The sequence below is a fragment of the Mesocricetus auratus genome, unplaced genomic scaffold (genome assembly GCF_017639785.1).
Source record: "Mesocricetus auratus isolate SY011 unplaced genomic scaffold, BCM_Maur_2.0 Super-Scaffold_6730, whole genome shotgun sequence".
NCBI classification, from domain to species: Eukaryota; Metazoa; Chordata; class Mammalia; order Rodentia; family Cricetidae; genus Mesocricetus; species Mesocricetus auratus.
Genome location: NW_024429184.1, coordinates 108,139,134 through 108,158,476, shown reverse-complemented (window position 1 = coordinate 108,158,476; position 19,343 = coordinate 108,139,134). Strand labels below are relative to the sequence as shown.

General features: G+C 41.4%; 1 protein-coding gene across 1 annotated transcript in view; it reads left to right on the top strand.

The window, feature by feature from the left end:
• Positions 1-14,954, top strand: part of Commd10 (COMM domain containing 10) — a 119,553-nt gene extending 104,599 nt beyond the window's left edge. The window contains exons 6-7 of the mRNA XM_005069134.4: positions 13,400-13,459; positions 14,166-14,954. Coding sequence (XP_005069191.1) covers positions 13,400-13,459; positions 14,166-14,204 — 99 coding nt within the window. The 3' untranslated portion in view covers positions 14,205-14,954. The remainder of the gene's footprint in view (positions 1-13,399; positions 13,460-14,165) is intronic.
• Positions 14,955-19,343: the final 4,389 nt, after the last annotated feature.

The following is a 19,343-nucleotide window of genomic DNA, read 5'->3' as shown; positions in this document are numbered from 1 at the left end:
TTTACACAAGTCTTGACTGACATTTGTGAAGTTCATATAAACACGAGCTGCAAGGTGGTGAGTTCTGTTTATCCCAAGCCTCTGAAACTGTCATCAGCCTTTCCCATAAAACAGGGAAGTGTCAGATGACAGTGACGGCCTGACATTTCAACTTTGAAATGAGCAATTACACTGTTCATTCAGATTTCACTTACTCGTTGACATATAAACAGCATGTCCTTTGAACAGGCAGTGTGAACGCAATAAGGAATGTGAGTGCTTGTTAGGTCACTTGGTAAATAGAACTAATAATTTAAGACATTTGTGGCAAAAGTGATTAGCAAACTTCCATTAAAAGCCAGACCATAAATAGGTCAGGCTTGCTGAATACCCAGTCCTGTGACTGTAATGCAGAAGCAGCCGTAGACAGTGTGACTGTGTCCCAGTATGCCTTTATTTTAGAAAACTAATAGCTATTCTCTACAGGATAGTCACTGAATGACCTTGCTCGGTAACGCCCTCTGGGAAGACTGGACTTCGATTTTCCCTGCCATAATCCCAAATTCTTTGGTTGTCGGTAACATCCCCTTGTTGAATCTAGAATAAAAATGTACCACGTCTTGTCTTAGTTGGATTATTGGGAGCTGTTGTTTTCCTAGTCAGAACTCCTGTAACTCCCGGGAGTTATGTCCCACCCCCGGAGGCATTCCCGTGATGGTTGGTGTCTTCAGCGCTTCCTCTTGACTTTTTCCATGTTTGTCCTTGGGCGATACCCTGTAGCCCTTTACCTAGAACTCTTCACCACTCCCATGTTCTTCTTCCTCCAAGTTTATACCTACAACACAAGTCTCCAACTCTAATAAATTTATAGGTTAAACAGCTTGCTGGTTTTTCTACTTGATTATCCAAAGGTATTTCCAAATCTACATGTATTAAATTGAACTCATACTCTGTTTTGTTCCTGTTCCTGTACTCGACACAAGCCACATTCATCTGAGAGGAAGGTACCTCATTTAAGAAAATGCCTCATAAGATTGGGCTGAAGCAGGCCTATAGGGCATTTTCTTTATTAGTGATAGATGGGGCGGGCCTGACCCATTGTGGGTGGAACCATCCCTGGGCTGGCAGCCCTGGGTGCTATAAGGAAGCAAGCCAAGCAAGCCATGATGAGCAAGCCAGTAAGAGTACCCCTCTATGGCCTTCACAATAGCTTCTGTCTCCAGGTTCCTGCCCTGTTTGAGTTCCTGTCTTGACTTCCTTCAGTGATAAATAGTGATATAGAAGTATAATATACCCTTTCTTCCCCAACTTGCTTTTTGGTCATGGTTTCATCAAAGCAGTAGAAACCTAAATAGACAAGACAATCCAAGATTTCTTCCTTCACCCTCATCTTATTTCAGTGACTGACCCTGCTCATCATTTTCCCAAGCCTGCTGCTTGTCTTCATTCTTAACACCTTGTATCTCACACATTTCTCATTGAGAGAGTCATTGAGTTTCATGGGTCTTATTTCTTAAATGTATTTCTTTTTTTTTTTTTTTGACTACAGCTACCCTAGTTCAGACTGCTGTTACCTCTAGTTCAATTATAATCGCTATGACTATTACCATAGTCTACTTCCTCCTTCCCTACTTTGCCCTGTTCCTAAGGATTTATCCTTCTGATCTTAGATTATCTATCATTATTTCTATTGTGAGTCTTCTATTGACTCCACAGTACCTTGACTGTTAAAACATTCAAGTTATTTTGTTCTTTCTGTTTCTCTCTGTTGGACATTTAAGTTCAAGTAAAGCAAAAGCTGTATGTGGTCTCATTATTGCTCTAGCCCCAACACCTTAGAATGTTGCTTATACATATATGTGGAAAAATGAAATTACTCTGAAACCCCAAAAATGCACAGTATTTTATACAAATCATCAAAGCACCAGAACGTATCTGATGAGTGTGACTTGCAGGATTAAAGGAAATATGTAATCAGGAAGTTGAATACATGAATGAAGTAAAAAGGTCATAGTTCATATAAGGGTTTTACAGACATTAGACCTTGGTCATTATGATTGATGCTGCAGTTGGCCAGATTTGCTGTGAGCTATGTTAATGTCTATACACATCATCCTGTGCGTAGACTGTGGAACTCTGCCCTGGTTCTATTGAATCCTGGCTTTCAGAGGAAAAGTTGGTTTTACAGATAAATACCTAGTATGTATGAGGACGTAGCTTAACCTCTGATATCTGTGTTCTACATTACTAGATATTAAAAATATGTATGGCACTACCCTTGACGTCAAGGCGCTCACCACGTGATCTAAAAGCTTCCGTTGCTGCAGTACATCATAGCAAGAACTCACACAATTCCCACTGTATGAGACAGGCGAAGCAGGCGTCGGGTGTGGGAGTAGGGAAGACTCAAACAAAGTTTCACAGGGGAGGTGACATTTCAAGACAGTCTGAGTGATGAGTAACAGGTTTCTCCTTCATAGTTTTCATGTTTATTTTAAGTCTACTTGTTCTGAAGTGTTGGTCATTTTCATTATGGGTGAGTGGTATAGTTGAGTTTACCCTTTAAGTAGTGGTTTTAAAAATATACTGCCAATGTAGATGTATTTAAAAAGTCAAGAAGCATCTAATAGCAAGAGTGATAAAAGCCACTAATTAGCATTAACCTGGCAAACATAAACATATTCTAAAGTTCTTTAGGTCTCTATAACTTCATATATAGAACAAATTGAAGACATAATTACATGATCACATAACCTCGTTTCTCTTATAGGTATATTACCTTGGAAATATATGTGTTGAAAATCCCTGTATTAAAATAGTTTTATTTAAAATAGCGTATTTCACAAGGGAAGTGAAAATGCTAATGGTGGTTGACGTGAGAGTGCCTAAAACGAAGGGAAGTTCAGTGTCTTTACAGTTTAAGTATGGGCTTACTGCCTTCGTTACTGTGACCATCTTTTAGGTGTGTACTTCGGTATAGTACAGGTTTATGTTCATAACCTCGCTAAGCCTGGTGGCAGAGTTCTTCTTACAGTAGCTTGGCAATGGAAACGTCAAAGCTCAGAAAAGCACTGTGACCAGGACTCCAGCCAGGACTGTCTTCCCTCAGAGCTGCTGTTCCTTCCCATTGTCTCTCAAACTCTAGAACTTAGTGCAGACCAGTTTAAGAACGTAGGGGTCTGAGGCCTCGCTGCTTCGTTAGAGTTCTAGCTGGCAGCCTGCTGGCTGTGAGGGCTGAAGTTGCCTAAACTAATCTCTTTGTGCTTCCGAGTCTTCGCGTCTAGTGGAGATAATTATAGTTCATGAGATTGATATGGGAATTCGATTCCTTCATAAGGATGAAACACCTAGAATGGTGTTAACATTTTCTGTTATTACCTAAATTATCAATTGTACCTTACTTTCTTATATTTTTGGTTGTGAGCCTAGCCTTTAACGGCTGAGCCATCTCTCCAGCCCAATTGTACCTTACTTTCTATAGAGTGTTTTTCTTGTCATCATTTGAACTTACAAAACAGGAAATTTTGGAGAAAAATTGATGGCTAGAAATAGCTATCAAAAAGTCTTAGGAATATCTATAGATTTAAAAGATGAAAAAACATTTTCCTCATTCTAGAACTTTTCATGTAAGGAACCTGTGGTGGAGTGCCTGCTTAATAAGAAAAAGACACTACGTTCAATCCCCAGTGTGTCTTGGGGGATCAGAAACCAATAATGTCGGTGATTCTGGACATGAAATGTATGTATGGCACTGCCCCCGACGTCAAGGCGCTCACCACATGGTCTGAAAGCTTCCGTTGCTACAGTACATCATAGCAAGAACTCACACAATTCCCACTGTATGAGACAGGCGAAGCAGGCGTCGGGTGTGGGAGTAGGGAAGACTCAAACAAAGTTTCACAGGGGAGGTGACATTCAAGAGAGTCTGAGTGATGAGTAACAGGTTTCCAGGAGGAGAGGAAATGCTTCTTTTAATTATTTTTTAAAATAAATGAGATGTGTTTCTGAATCAGGCTTAAATGCTATGACATATTTTAATTGTCAAAAAATCAAACTATGTCAGCATTGTTTGTTATGTACCATGTTTAGGCATATTTTGTGTCTCATACATGATTGTTAAATCTTAATTATAAATCCAATTTCAACTATTTTACTTGCTTTAATTGGATCATACTGTTATATATGGATAAATCTTAGAAACACAAGATGAATCTAGTCACAAAATGTCACTCATGCATGATTATGTTAATTTTTTCAGACAGGCAAACTAGTGAAGACTGGATTATTGGCTCTCCAGGGCTGAAGGGGGCAGGGTAGTTACTAAGTGTTAGCAGGCAATGGCTAGAGGTGTGGGGTTGCTTAAGAGGTGATGAGAATGTCTAGAATTAGCTGTGATAGTACAGCCTTATGACTGAATTAATCACTTTAAATGAATGAACAGAGTAGTATATGAGAATTTCTATAAAACGGCTATTAAAAAAGTAAGTTGAATTCCCCAGTGTTATTTTTCCCCTGTAAAGCGTACATTCCATCTTTGTCTCAAGTATCATAGTACAGATTGAATTATATGGTGGTGTTGCCTGTGTTGAATTCACAGCAGCTGCCATAGACTAGTATTCTAAACATAAAATGAAAGTACTACTCATGAGCTCTTGGCTGAGGATTAGAAATATACCATCTTGTTAAAAGCACTGATTTTTGTGGGATATGCATCATTTGTTGAGTTTATTCCTTGGTGACTCTACAATTGCAGTCAAGTTTACAGTTACATTCACTTCACAAGGATCTAGTGGGGATGGGAAAGCAGTTTCACTTATGGCCACAGTGTGTTCAGAATGGCACTGTTACAGGTTAAAGTGTCCCCTGGACACTTACTGCTTTGAGTTAATCCCTTCTCTCTCAGATTTTGTTTCTATCCTTGACTGTCTTTAGGAAGTTGGGTTCCTAGGTATTGGGATGACATCAGTACTTCCTGTTTATACTGCAATCAATGTGGATTGTCACTATTCACAGTTGACTAAATAAGTACATTTCATAACTAAAGCAATGCTGAACTTATATTTTTCATCTTGCTAAAGCAGCTTCTAAGCAAATAAATGTAAATGGTAACTGGATTGTGAGGTATAGAGGGATACATCGGTCCTCTTTCCTTCAGACTGATTTAACAGCACAAATTTTTTTTTTTTTGAAGAATTAAGTCAGTTAAAGATAGTGGCTTGGGCAGCAGATCAGTACCCATCCCGAGTATACACACGGACTTTGGACTCCCATAGAACAATGTGAGGTGCACTCTCACCCTGAACTCTTGGGGAAGGGTCTAGGCCCTGCCCTATATGAAATGACAGACTATGGACACCCCCATGGAGGGCCTCACCCTCCCTGGGGAAATGAGGAGATAATGGGGGTTTGGGGGGAGGGCACGGGAGGAGGGGAGGGAAAGGGAGAGGGACCTGGAACTGACTTGTGAAACAACCTTGTTTCTTATCTAAATTTAAACTGAAAAAAAAAAAAAAAGATAGTGGCTCATGCCTGTAGATTCCGGGAGATGAGTTCTGCCAGCCTGAGCTACCCAAGGAGACATGGAAAAAGGAAAGAAAAAAAAAAGAGGGATTGGGCAGAGAGGTAGGGAAGAAGGAAGGAATGGGCTATACCTTAAATTATATTTTTTGTACACTGTTGACTGTGGTAGGTTATTTAATTTAGGACAGATGTAATGTAGCTCAGGAAAATGCAAATGTGTCACACAGATTTTGTCAGTGCTGATTTTAAGAAGAGAACAGATCCCAAAATGTGGCTGTTAACCTCCCAAGTCTTTTACACTACATTCTGTAAACAGTTTGGGTCTAACAGCATTTGTTGTTTACCCAGAGTCCCTCGGCCAGGGTGCTAAAGCATTCTGGGTAGTAATATAGCTATTCCAAATGATAATGGCTCAGCAAAAGTGCTTCTGATTATAATAATTTTCATTTTCCAGAAAACAGAAGGCATCACCCATAGTATTTAATACAGAAGACCCCGTTCTTAGCTGCCACTATTTAAAGAAGTTCATGCAATAATATTCAAAACCTCTTGTCTTGCTGATCAGATTCAGCAACCATAGCTAAATGTACCCACACCAAAGCCTAATATCATAATAACAGATCAGCAACACATAATGCTTTACAGTTATGAATACTACATGGGACACATTTTGGTTGACTCCAAGTGTGTGTGTGCCATACACGGCCCACCCTACAGAAGAGAGATCTGCTGGTGGGATTCACAGGCTGTTTTGTCTATGTAAAAGTAAAGCCTCTTCTAATCAGAGTGAAGGGTGTATGCAGATCACAGGTCAAACAGACAGGATAGATTGATCCATTAAACACACTAAAAATGTATACTGTTTCCCAACTTTTTGGTTACTTAAAGATTTCCAGCCAAAATGGTTTGTTATCGTGTTGGCAGCCAAACTACTACATTTTATTTTCAGCTAAGTAGTGTAAAATGCCAGATTTTCTGCTCTAACCAGCTTGAGGTGAGAGTCCTTTTTTTTTTTCTTTTTTCTTTTTTCAAATTTACTGAGAATCAATACTATAGTTTGATGATTATGTTATTAGGTCTAATATTTTCTAAATAGACTCAGGTACTATAACCAACTAGAAACATGTTGTCATCCTTTCCACGGAGTCCACTCTCTGATGGTCTTAGTGTTCAATAGGCTTCAGAGGAAGATGGCTTGGTGTCAGCGAGCTGTGTGAGACAGTATGTGCACGTGTGCGTGTGCGTTCACTTGGGATGCTGCTAGAACAGCAAGAGTAGCAGGAACCAAGATCCAGAGGACAGCGTGTGAGAGAGACCTGGGGAACAGCGTGTGAGAGAGACCCGGGGGACGGTGTGTGAGAGAGACCCGGAGTGTGTGAGAGAGACCCAGAATGTGTGAGAGAGACGCGGGGGACGGTGTGTGAGAGAGACCCGGAGTGTGTGAGAGAGACCTGGGGGACAGTGTGTGAGAGAGACCCGGGGGACGGTGTGTGAGAGAGACCTGGGGGACAGTGTGTGAGAGAGACCCGGGGGACAGTGTGTGAGAGAGACCCGGGGGACAGTGTGTGAGAGAGACCCGGGGGACAGTGTGTGAGAGAGACCCGGAGTGTGTGAGAGAGACCCGGGGAACAGCGTGTGAGAGAGACCCAGAGTGTGTGAGAGAGACCCGGGGGACAGTGTGTGAGAGAGACCCGGGGGACAGTGTGTGAGAGAGACCCGGGGGACGGTGTGTGAGAGAGACCCGGGGGACAGTGTGTGAGAGAGACCCGGAGTGTGTGAGAGAGACCCGGGGAACAGCGTGTGAGAGAGACCCGGAGTGTGTGAGAGAGACCCGGAGGACAGTGAGTGAGAGAGACCCAGAGTGTGTGAGAGAGACCCAGAGTGTGTGAGAGAGACCCGGGGGACGGTGTGTGAGAGAGACCCTGGGGACAGTGTGTGAGACACTGTTGGTGCTCTTCCTGGTACCACATCCATCTGCATGAAAGATGATGCCAGAATTTGAGTCTTTAAGAGACGTGGGCCAGATTTTGGTGAATGTCATACTAATGAGCTTGGAATTTGCTTTTGCAATTTATATACTATTGTACTCTAAAGCAGATAAGCATTTTGCTAAAATATACTTTTTAAAGATTAAAGAACAGTTATTTGGCTGATTTAACCTCAGCAAATGCTGTCTGTGGCTTGCCTCCATTGGTGGCAGATGTCTTTTAATTTCTATCATCTTTGACATAAGCTCAGGTTCTCAGAACGCCTCCTCATAGAACAGGGTCATGCCTATGAGTTTTTGGAAATTGCTAGAATGGGCAAGTGTTTTCTAGACTTTAGAATCACAGGACTTGGAGGAAATAACAGAAGTTATCTCCATGCCCTGTGAAGGTGACCGTTTCTGCCTCTGTGTTCTGTATCTTGCATAGTCATTGAGATAACACTTTTTATTCCTTTGTTTGAAATTAAAGTTTTCAACTTGATAATGATAGCTTTTGTGAAAATCTTACAGAGGCTTGTTTTTGTTTTTTGTTTTTGTTTTTATTATTAAAGCTAAGATGATTCATTAAATTTTTTCAGCGTGTTTTTGGAAAGTTGAAGCCTTTAGCTTTACATTATATTTCTTTTTACTTAAGATGACTAGACACCTCAAGACCTATATATATATTGGCTATTTTGTCTCATCCTAGTTCGTGTGTATTTCTGTGTTAAGTGGGAATGATTGTGCATATTCATGGGAAGGAGTTTTGTCCCCCTCTGAACCATCTTGACGTGCAAATCAAAGTCTGCACCCATCTCCTGCCACCACCACCCCCATCTCTGTTATCGGCGCGCATTCTTTTGTCTTCATGGAGCAGGTTTCTTCACAATGCTTTCTGACTAACATTTTCTATCTTAACTACCTCAATTCAGAGACCTCATTTGCTGATGCAGATATACTTTTAAGTCATAAAACAAACAAACAAACAAAAGTCGTGGGAGATGAAGCTGCCTTACATCAATATCACACACCTGTTTCTTGCATGATCAAATGCTGTGGGTGACAGAGATGCCCATTAGCTTGTACATATAGATAGAATCCAGAGCTTATTTGGTCTGTTAAGAGCTGACATCATGCCATTTGTTTTTGTACAATAATACTTAATAAAGACAGTGAACCACTAATTATAAATATGCTGGAATATATTTAGAATTATCTAAAGGTATAGACACATAATCTACAGATATTTTACTTCATGAATGATAGCTAATGGTGTTTATTCTATGCGCTCATTTGGTAGGGTGGAATGTCATTTACATACTCTCTGCCTAGGTTCCTTACTCAAAAAAGAAAACCTCTCCAGAAACCAAGCAAAGTGTTTTAGGTCCAACTAAACAAGAGCTGGTAGCCTTTCCCTTGCAAGAGTGTTCTGCCTTTGTGCCTCTGAATAAAAGGATAATTGTATCATCTCTAATTTTGATACTCAATTTAGATTTGAAAGCTAAGCAATATAAATTTTAATTCTTATCTGGGATATTTTTATTATTTCTGCTTAGATAACTTCTGACAAAATTGGTGCATTTCTCTTTTCAAAATGTATTTGTGTTCCTCACTAATGGGAAAGCAGAAGATATTTTTAGTGTCATCTTTCATCAAGTCAGATCATTCTGAAGACCTTACTGAATTCTATTTCCATGGGAATTTTGCTAATGGATACGTGCAACATTATCCAAGTTCTGGTGGATAAGCTTACAAATTAAAAATGAAAAGGAATAGAAAATTGATCTTTCTCAAGACGTTGGCAGAATACTTTGCCATGTTTTCAGATCAAGTACAGAACATCTAAGTTTGGTATACTAATGCATAAGATTAGCCCAGACAATAGAAATAATCAATTTTCTAAGTGGAGTTTTAGCTGCAATCTTACATGTAGAAGACAGGAGAGGGAGAGAAGGGATCTTCCAGTCTCCATCTGTCTGGTTAACAACTTTAGTGACATCAGTGGGTTTTACAGGAAAATGGAAGGTTGAAGGTATATTTCAAAACAAGCCACCCAGTTTTAGTGTTTGTATACTAACTTCCTGATTCGTCTTATAATGTAATAAATAACAACTACACACTCCTAAATAGCATGTTGTAGGAATGTGTAAAACAGGGGCTACTCGGTGTTTATCCAGGACCTATGTACCCAAATTATCGAGCTCTGGGCACCTTCTTTTCTTGCACTATATTCTTTTCTGGGCAGTGACTCCTAAGTTTGTCTCTCTTACCTGGCTGTCTTTTCCAGACTTACTTCTGTATTTTCTGGGTGATCTCTGCATTCCTGAGCCCTTGTCTGGAGTATGCATTGATTCAGCTTCTGAATCTGCTGCCTTTGTATCGCTGATTTCAATTCTGTCCCTCTAACATCTCTTCGCAGCTAACTGACAGCTGCTCTTCATCTCTCTATTCCTTTATGACCTCCTGACAGTCATGAGGCTGTTTCTTCTGCCTACAAACTGTTCAGCCCATGACAGCGCTTGAGTTCATACGGGGGGGGTGCACAAATGGACACAGTACTCCATGATGTTTCCACACACCTGTGAGCCTCTGCCTGTGCTGTGTTCTCATCAAACCTGAGCTACTGCTGGGCCCATGCGTCCAAAAAGGCTGCTCTCCTTTGGTGACGGGACAGCCATTCAGTCTCTGGTAACGTGGTAGACAGGACACAGCTGGAGAGTCCCTCATCGAATTTCAGTCCAACATCATTTCTATTATTTTCCTCACAAACCCATCGTTATAGTTGATGGCACTGAGATGACAGAGTTGAGTTTCAGCATTTTCCCCTCCTCTCCCAGCAGAGATGCTAGTGAACCATGATTTGACTCAAAAGCCAGAAGGATAAAAAGTGGAGGAACAGATGTTATGCATCCAGTTACCCCAAAATCCTAACTCTTGAGTTCTCCTTGAACATAAATGCTTTTGTTTCTTCTTGGTTGGGTCAGGATAGCTACCAGTTTGTATGGAAATTAAAACGGAGAGACATCATTTGAAAGCTTCCTCCCTTCATGGGCAGAACTTCCATAGAGTGAAAAGAGAGCTTGGCCTACTCTGGTATGACAAGCAAACTTGAGCTTTCTAGCTGTGCCTCCGGCATCACTAGAAGCACGGTTTCCTCCTTGAGACTTGCTGGGCACAGGATAGCTTTTGATCATAGGAACTGCAGCACCAGTGACAATGGAGGACAAAGCCACCGAAGTTCCCAAGCTTAGAAAGACCACACTCTGTTTTCCTTACTTGGTAAAGTATTTCCGTGATGTCTGGATTCTGTGGAATTTCTGTCAGAACATGACAGTGTATGGAACTGCCCAGGCCGGCAGTCCTTTGTGCTTTGTCTTAGACATTGAAGCTCAATTCCTACTGCTCTACAAACCAGCTTGTCACCATTGACATAACATTTGCCAGGTCCATGTTCTCTATGGTCTCCTCTAAGCCACATAATGGATGGGAAGTGACGGTGGCAATACGTATTGGGAGTTAGCCTGGGCACAGACACAGGTTCTCTGCATGTCTTACTTCAGGCATCAGTGTTGTTGTGTCTATGTCTAAACGTTTCAGTAAAGCAAGACAATAAAATTTTATGTTCACATGCCCATACATGTACTTAGATTTAAGTTTTGTTTTGTTTTTAAAAGAGAGGGCTGGAATGATCCTGAGCAATAGAACACTGACTGTTCTTCCAGGGTACCCAGCTTAAATTCCCTGCAGTCACCTGGCATTTAACAGCTGTCTGGTACTCCAGTTCCAGGAGCTCAGACACTTTCTTCTGTCCTCCAGAGACACCAGACATGCGTGTGGTACATGGTTGTATATCCAGGCAAAACATTCAGATATATAATCTTTAAATTTTTAAATGGGACATAAAATATACCATCTTAGCCACTTTGAATACACAGTTGGAATTGTTCTTGCTGTAAAATGATATCCAGATCCCTTTCACCTGCACATCTGAATCTCTATACGTATTTTTATAAAGAAAATACTATCCCCACACACCTCAGTAATCTCCATTACTGGAACTGAGCTCCTCTGAGAGCAGCCGAGCCATCTCTCCGGCTTCTAGCTTTAATTTTTGGAAGACCCTTCTTGCTCTTTTTAAGGTTTTTATTCTTGATAAAAACCGTGTGCAGGGGAGGTATGCACACGGGTGCAGGCACCCTTAGAGGCTGCGAGACGTCATTGTCTGCTGGAGCTGGAGTTACAGGCAGTTGTGACTCACCTACAGTGGGAGCCACACTCAGAACCTCTGGAAGCGCCAGTGCTCCTGAGTGCTGCACCACCTCTCCAGCCCCAGACTTTCCTGTGGCAGTCGTACCGCTTCGTAATCTCGCCACTGGTGTGCTCTTCTCGTGTCCTTTACTGAATTTTTTTCAATAATACTTATTCCCGGGGTATGCACTAATGCATCTAGGGTTCTTATAGGTGTACTCGTCTGTGTTTTGATTGTTTGGGGCCTTTGTAGAGGAAGGAGGGCTTCAGACTTCCTAGTATTCCACACACCATCACAATTCAGTCTGCTTCGTTACTCCTTCTCTTAGTGTAGCGTTTCAGGAGACACCACCCTAAAACAGAGCAAAGCAAAACAGCCTAACTTAGTGCTGGCTTTAGGGTTATGTAAATATATTAGTCACATAGTTGTTTTCTATTATTTCCTCGTGGGTTTTGATGTAGAACTGTGAGGGTAACCCCTTTCTAACTTCAGAGAGAATATAATTGTGTCACTATCCCATGCTGGCTAGACTTTCACATGTTTAATAATGTGTGCCAATTATCTGAATAATTTGTCTAATCCAGTTCTTGACATTCATACTTTACACCATTCCTAAAGGATTGGGCTACACAGGTGATGGGTTTCCCATTCGCTAAGTCCGAAGTGTGTAAGAGAGAAAATGAGGAACTGTACAAGTTGGTCCTGTGTGCTTGGGCTTCATGAAGAGGGGACGCTGTTTCTGAGCACAGCCCCACTGACCTAAGAGTTAGCTGGAGATAACTCGGCTTGAAAACTTTGACTTTGTTATAATAGACCATTGAATGAGACTTTTCACAAGAACAACACGGAAGCTAAGAATTGAGTTAATGCTGTGAAATTGACCAGAGTTAAGTACCATAACTAATGTCGTCTACAGCAGCTTCCCGCTGCTGCAGTCATGATGCTCACTCTGTATCATGAGGGAAGAGCAGAGGGAGCACCATGAGTGGCGGACTCTTAGCATTCTGCCATTGTTTTCACTTCCTCAGAAGAACCTTGGCTGAAGTAAGCGCATCCTAGCAGTATTTTGCAGATGGATTGGTGCTTCAGCTGGGTAGGTTACAGATGCACTGGACAGGGATCCACCCAGCCACATCACTGTAGATAGTGTTTCTCTGCAGCACCCAGAATGGTTTTACCAAAGCATATGAGGTGAATCTAAGAGGACTAAGTCCTAGTTTTGAAACTGTCCTGTTAACTGTTGGCATGTGCTGCACTTGTACATTAAGGAAGGCAGCAGTCTTAGCAGGTTAAGATGGTAGCTGTCAGGGTGGTACTTGGAGGCAGAGGCTGGGCCCATGTGAGCCATTAGATGAGTTCAATCAGATACACCACCTCCACTGTCTGCATAGTGGTATTTACTAGATTTTAAATGGACTGCCGAGAAAGATGAGATATAATCTCATGTATTATCCCTGTCCTGAAAAAAAAGGTAATTAAATTTTTCTCTTGCTAGCATATATTTTATTAACCTTTGTTGAGTCATTGTCCCTGTAGAGTTGAAACCTTTCATTCAGGTCCAATGTTACCAAATGACTTTGTGAGCTCTAGGAATCCCATATTCCTGGGCTAGCTGGAGAGTGGAAAATGCAATGTAAATTTCATACAACTGAATTATTTTTCCCCCTTGTTTTTCTTCTTTACAGAACCTGGAGAAGGTTCTAGTGGAATTCAATCACAAGGAGCTGTTCGATTTCTACAACAAGGTCTGTGTTTTTTTAATGTTTTCTGATATGTAGATATTTCCCAATACTTCCTGGTTTTATAAATGTTTTTTATTTTTGAATGCCTTACTATATGGTCAAATTCTTCAAACTCCTGTAAACGCCTTGTGTCTTCAGTAACGTCCTAGGCAGAACCAAGATAAAGAGAATCTGAAAACTAGACCACAAAGAAAATGGGATGATTTTAATTCAGTATTCAGGGTTAGTGCTCCCTGAAAACTGAGCAGGGCACTGTGCCCCCATAGCCACCGTCATCAGTTACAGGTCCCTGAAGTACTTCAGTGGCTGGGCCCAAGGTTAGAAGGAAGCTGCCAGATTTTAATGATCCATCTTTTATTTGTATTTCATTTTTCTTTCCAAATACTGATTTTTGTACCCCAGGAAAATGCATTCCAGTAACTACCAAACTTTAAAGTCTGACCATGTGGTGATAATTTACTAAGAAATGGCTGAGTGCACTTAAGACAGTAATACTTAGAAGTCTTCCTTCTTCATAAATGTAAAGAATTAAATGACAAGCCTAAATCCTAACTCTTTACATAGCTAGAAAGGCGGCCTGAGTGTTACCATGGCGTCCGGTGTGTGGAGTGCCTGCTGCCATTGCCCCCTTGGGTTTGTGTGTTTCTGAACGTTTTACGTGGTTTGTTCCCTTCACTAACCTGCGTCTTTATTTTTGTCTTTCTAATAGCTAGAGACCATACAAGCACAGCTGGATTCCCTTGCATGATGATCTTGAAGACCAGCTTCTCTGTCCCGTTCCTGCCACCTCGCTCTTTTGCACTGAAGAGAAACTGCCCGAGTATATTTCTGAGAGGACTCAGTGACTTTATTTTAATATGACTTACCACTTCTTAAACAAATACCAGCAAAGGGAGATCACAATAAGGGCACTGGGGTTCCTGGTTTACCCTTTCTCCTCACTCGAGCCAAGAACCATTGTTGAGAAGACTGAAAGAAATTAAAAGTGAACGCCACACTGCTCTTTCTGTCAGGTTGCTGCCTCATGACTTTGCCTCAATCTTGCTTTCATGGATCAATGGAGGTCTGTAGGCAGAAGGTATGATGTGAGCCCTAGCAGAGCATGGATCCTTATAATTGCATTACTTAATTAGGGAGGCAGCCCCAGGACATCAAGTGTTTTGACATTTGTCTTCTTTTGCTTGCGATATAATACAAGAAGGAAATCTACAATGGTGCCAGTACTATTATAAGTTAATTCCAATGTGATCCTCTTGCTCTACTCGCTTGAATTTTTCTGATTTTAATGATTTAATAATCATCTAGGTTTATATATACTATTGTGAATTAATAACAGTGCACTTTACAGTATGGAGACAGATTTAAACCGTGAATGAGATCACCCATAATTGAGTACTACATGGGAATCTGATATTTTAAATCAGAAACTGCATTCTCTTGTGGATACATTAAGTTAATAGTGTCAGTCAATAAAAATTTCTAGTTTACCATTACTTAAGCACAAGTGTACAGTATTTTTATTTCATAATATATTTCCTGGAAAAAAAGTACTTGAAATTTTTATCAATGAAGTGCCTTACCTTGTTTCCAGGGGAAGGAAAGAGAGGCTGGGACATAGCCCTCTTCCAGGAAGGAATGCGATTTCAGACTGTCCTGTACTTAGGCAAACAAAGCAGTTAGAGCTGAGCACATTTCTGACGTGAGTGTTGGATAATACAGTGTTCACCTAGCTCCAGTTGGTGTTCACTGAAGCACAGATCCCCATACTTGTTTGTGCAAGAGTGCTATCGCTTAGAATCGGAAGCTGGGGTCATTGCGGACAGCAAACGTTACAGCTCTTTCCGTAACTAATGGATCCTAAGGGTTCTAGAGCTCCGGCTTCCGTTGCAGTACAGCTCAGTGCAGGGTATAGTGTAATGCATTGCACTTCTTTCTATGACCCATGGGGTCGCTCCTACTCTCTTTTTCGTTAGACGATGTTTTAGTTAGGGTTTCTGAGCTGTGACAACATCATGACCAAAGGCAACTTGGGAAAGATGGAGGTTATTTCAGCTTGTAGCCCTCAGGTCACACTCCATCACTGAAGGAAACCAGGGTAGGTACTCATGGCAGGAGCCTGCAGGCAGGATCTGAAGCAGAGATCATCAAGGGATGCTGCTTATGGGTAGCTCTCATGGCTTGCTCAGCCTGTTTTCCTATACAACTGAGGCCACCTACCCAGGGTAAGCACCACTCACAGTGAGCTGGGCCCTCCCACACCAGTCACGACTTAAGAAAATGTTCCACAACTGGAGGCATTTTCTCAAATGGAAGACCCTCTTCCCAGTGAGTCTAGCTTGATTGAGACAAGTGATTTCACTGTTGTCTTCATTCGGGTTTTTGTTGTTGTGGTAAAACACCAGGACTGAAAAGCAATGCGGGGAGCAAAGCGTTTATTTCAGCCCACACGTCCCCATCACAGTCCATCATTGAAGGTCAGGGCGGGCCCTCATTAGGACTCCATGGAGGATGACTACTTGCTTTGTCTCCATGGCTGGCTTGGCCTGCTTTCTTCTGCCGACCCAGTGAGCTGGGTCCTTCCACATCAACCATCAATCAGGAAAACGTCCTACAGACTTGTCTACAGGCCAGTCCCATGGGGCATTTTCTTCATTAAGATTCCCCTTTCCTGGCTTGCATGACGTTAACACAAAAACTGCCCGCACAACTGAGTTGCACAAGATGGCCACAGTCTCCTCGGCTGGGGAATCCTGCTTCAACCTGCCCAAAAAGCCGGAACTGTGAACATGTCCTCCTTGCCCAGCAGCTTCCTCGTGCCTTTATTATGCTCTGTCTGACCAGTTTCCAAAGACGCTTGGAGTCCCAAAAGTACTATAAAATTGTGTGTGTGTGTGTGTGTGTGTGTGTGTGTGTGTGTGTGTGTGTGTGTGAAAATTCTTTAGATTTCTTTACATGAACAGTCTCAGGTTGAATTTGTTTGACCTTCTCAACAGTGACCATATAGAAATTTTTATTGGTTTAATGGCCAAGTTGAATTTCCAGTGTGTAAAGTATAATAAATAGAAATAAAGATTTCTAAAAGTAGCTCATTTTTTGTTCTCTAAAAAAATAAAAATCTATACAAAAGCATGATAAGCAATATCCTCTCCATTAGCCTGATTCAACATAGTCTCATTCAAATACAGTAAAGAAAATATGTGGTGGCTTAATTCCAACAAGGCTGTGGTGATAAAAGAACAGATTGGCTCCTGCCTGCTCAGTTCACAGATACATGGTCATGCGCCTTGTAACAGGCTGGTTAATGACAGACCACATATACAATAGACTGTATTGTATCATTGCTTGGGTATGCAGTGGGCTAGACCATGTAGGTTTGTGTAAGTACATTTCTACATGCCCAATGCTGGAATTGCCTGATGATACATTTCTCAGAGCATATTCTCATCATGAAACACTTAGGGGTTTACTAGAAAGAGAGTTGCTCATGAGCATAAGGAGTAAGAACCTTCTGCGAAGTTTACAGTGCTCCTGTATTTGTTTTAAGTTAGGAAATATCTAAAATTCATAAAGAACCAGTGTAACCCGTGGAGTCTCATCATTCAGAAATGACCATTAATGGCATTTTAGGAGGGTTTCACTTTTTAAATTTCCTATTCCTACATCTCTCTTATTCATTTTCTTTCCTTCCTAATTGAGGTTAGGCTATACTTTATTTTTTATGTCATATTATCACTTGGGCATTTTCCTCTCTTTATTGTCCAGAACATAAATTTAATAAATTACCACTTGAATAAGCTAAATTTCCATTGTTAAACACTTAGATTATCTCCACCTTTAAAAATGTTAATAAGGAACACCGTAACCTAGTGTGCCGGACCACGTCTCTCTTTATGGTGTTGCCAGAGATTCCTAGAAGTGAGATCGCTGTTGCAAGAGTATGAAGATGTAATTCTGGTTTTATCTTTAAAGCTAATATCAAACTAATAATTTCCCATTAAGGACAAAAATAGAGAACTGTTCCATTTTGCCATTTCAAACTCTACAAGTATCCTTTTTATTTTTTTATTTATTAATTGAGAATTTCATAACATATAGTTTGGTCATATTCTCCTGCCACACGTTCTCTTAAATCTATCTCCCATCCACTCAACTTCATGTTCTTTCTCTCATAAAAGAAAAAAAACATGCTAAAAAGGCACAAACGCGGAGTCGGATCTGTGCCCGTCCCCCTTCCTTCTCGTGCTGGCATTTTGTCCGCGTCCCCCTTCCTTCTCGTGCTGGCATTTTGTCCGGCTTGCCCTCGCGCGGGCCTTGTTCATGCTGTCACCGTCTCCTTCTGTTCACATGTGCACCAGCCCTGTAGTGTGTGGAAACGCTGTTCCCTAGGAGTTATCCACACCTCGGTTTTTCCACCTCCTCTTCCACACAGATCCCTGAGCTTTGACGGGAGGGCTTTGATAAGCACGTTCCTCTAAGACCAGTCTTCAAGTCTCCTACTTTGCACACTGTCCATCTGTGGGTGTCTATTAACTCCCATCCACTGCAAGAAGAAGCTTCTGGGGGTTGAGCGCCAGGGTGATCTACGGTAGCAGCATGCCGTTGGAATTCACTGTACTGCTGCGCTCCGCTAGCAGAATACCAGCAGTAAGTTTAGAAGTGCCTGTTTAATTGTGAAAAACACGTTGGCTTCTATGTTTTCAGGCAGGTAAATACATACAAGAATATTTTAAATGAATTCATGTTTGTGCATGACTTCTGATACATGTTGCTAAGTTGTTTCCCTAAACAGTGATGTTAGTGTTTGTGCTCCCTCCATCAATGAATAAGAATTCACACACCCTAATCCTTTCTATCAGCTTTTCCTCCCCATCCTTAACATTCCTCTTCCCTGGGAATTATAGTTCATGTCCGTCAAGGGACTAAAGAAGGAAACACTGCTTCCTGGTAAAAATACGTTGTGTTTGGAAATCCAGGACTGAAGAAGAAAAAAACTTTGTTTTTAAATCAGCAGATGTCTGCAGCACAGTAAGTATAAGGGCATTGGGGTCAGATGTTTATTTTCTTAATACATATTCACTGAATAACGTGCCTCCAAGAACTCTGCATACATAGCCACTGTGTTAACCATGATGAGCAGAACAAGCACAGTCCCTACACTTGAAAGAGTGTGAAGGTCAGTAACGTAGACAAGCATGCAGTAAACCAACAAGCGTGAGGGACGTGTAATTGGAGTCTATCAAGGAGAACTTCAGCACGGAACCAAACCTGGGGCTGCGGGTTTCAGGAAGAGCTCCCTGGGGAGTGAGACTTGAGCTGAGTTCTGTTGGATAAGAAATAATAACAGAATGGAATTGGAGAGAAAAGCATTCCAGACAGATTGTTTCATGCAACAGACACCCTCGAGGTTAAAAAGACTTATTAGTGTATCTCAAGGACCAAGAGATCTGTATGGCTAGAGTATGCTAGATAGTGGAACCAGGGGAGCTGCTACAGTTGGTGAGCTAGATGGCTGTCAGTCCCCCAGCACAGGCTGTCATGTCTATGATCCAAACATAGTACAAATACATTTCTAGGTCTCTACCGTGTCCAAGCCACCACCGTCTTTGCCCTTAGACTAGCCAGCATCCACTCCAGCTAGCCTTCAGTTCAGGCTTCATTCAGGGCTAATTAAACAGTAATCCTACTAATTATACTATTTCCCTGCTTAAAATCCTTCAAAGGGTCCCATTATACATCAAACAAAATGTAATGACCTGGCCCCTCAGCCGTATCCTAGTTCATGTTTGCTGTGCATGTAAGTATTAAACAAAGTGCAGTTTGCTAGAGATCATTTTTCTTAGATTCTTAATAGGAATAATAACCTAAACAATAACAATATTTTAAGGAT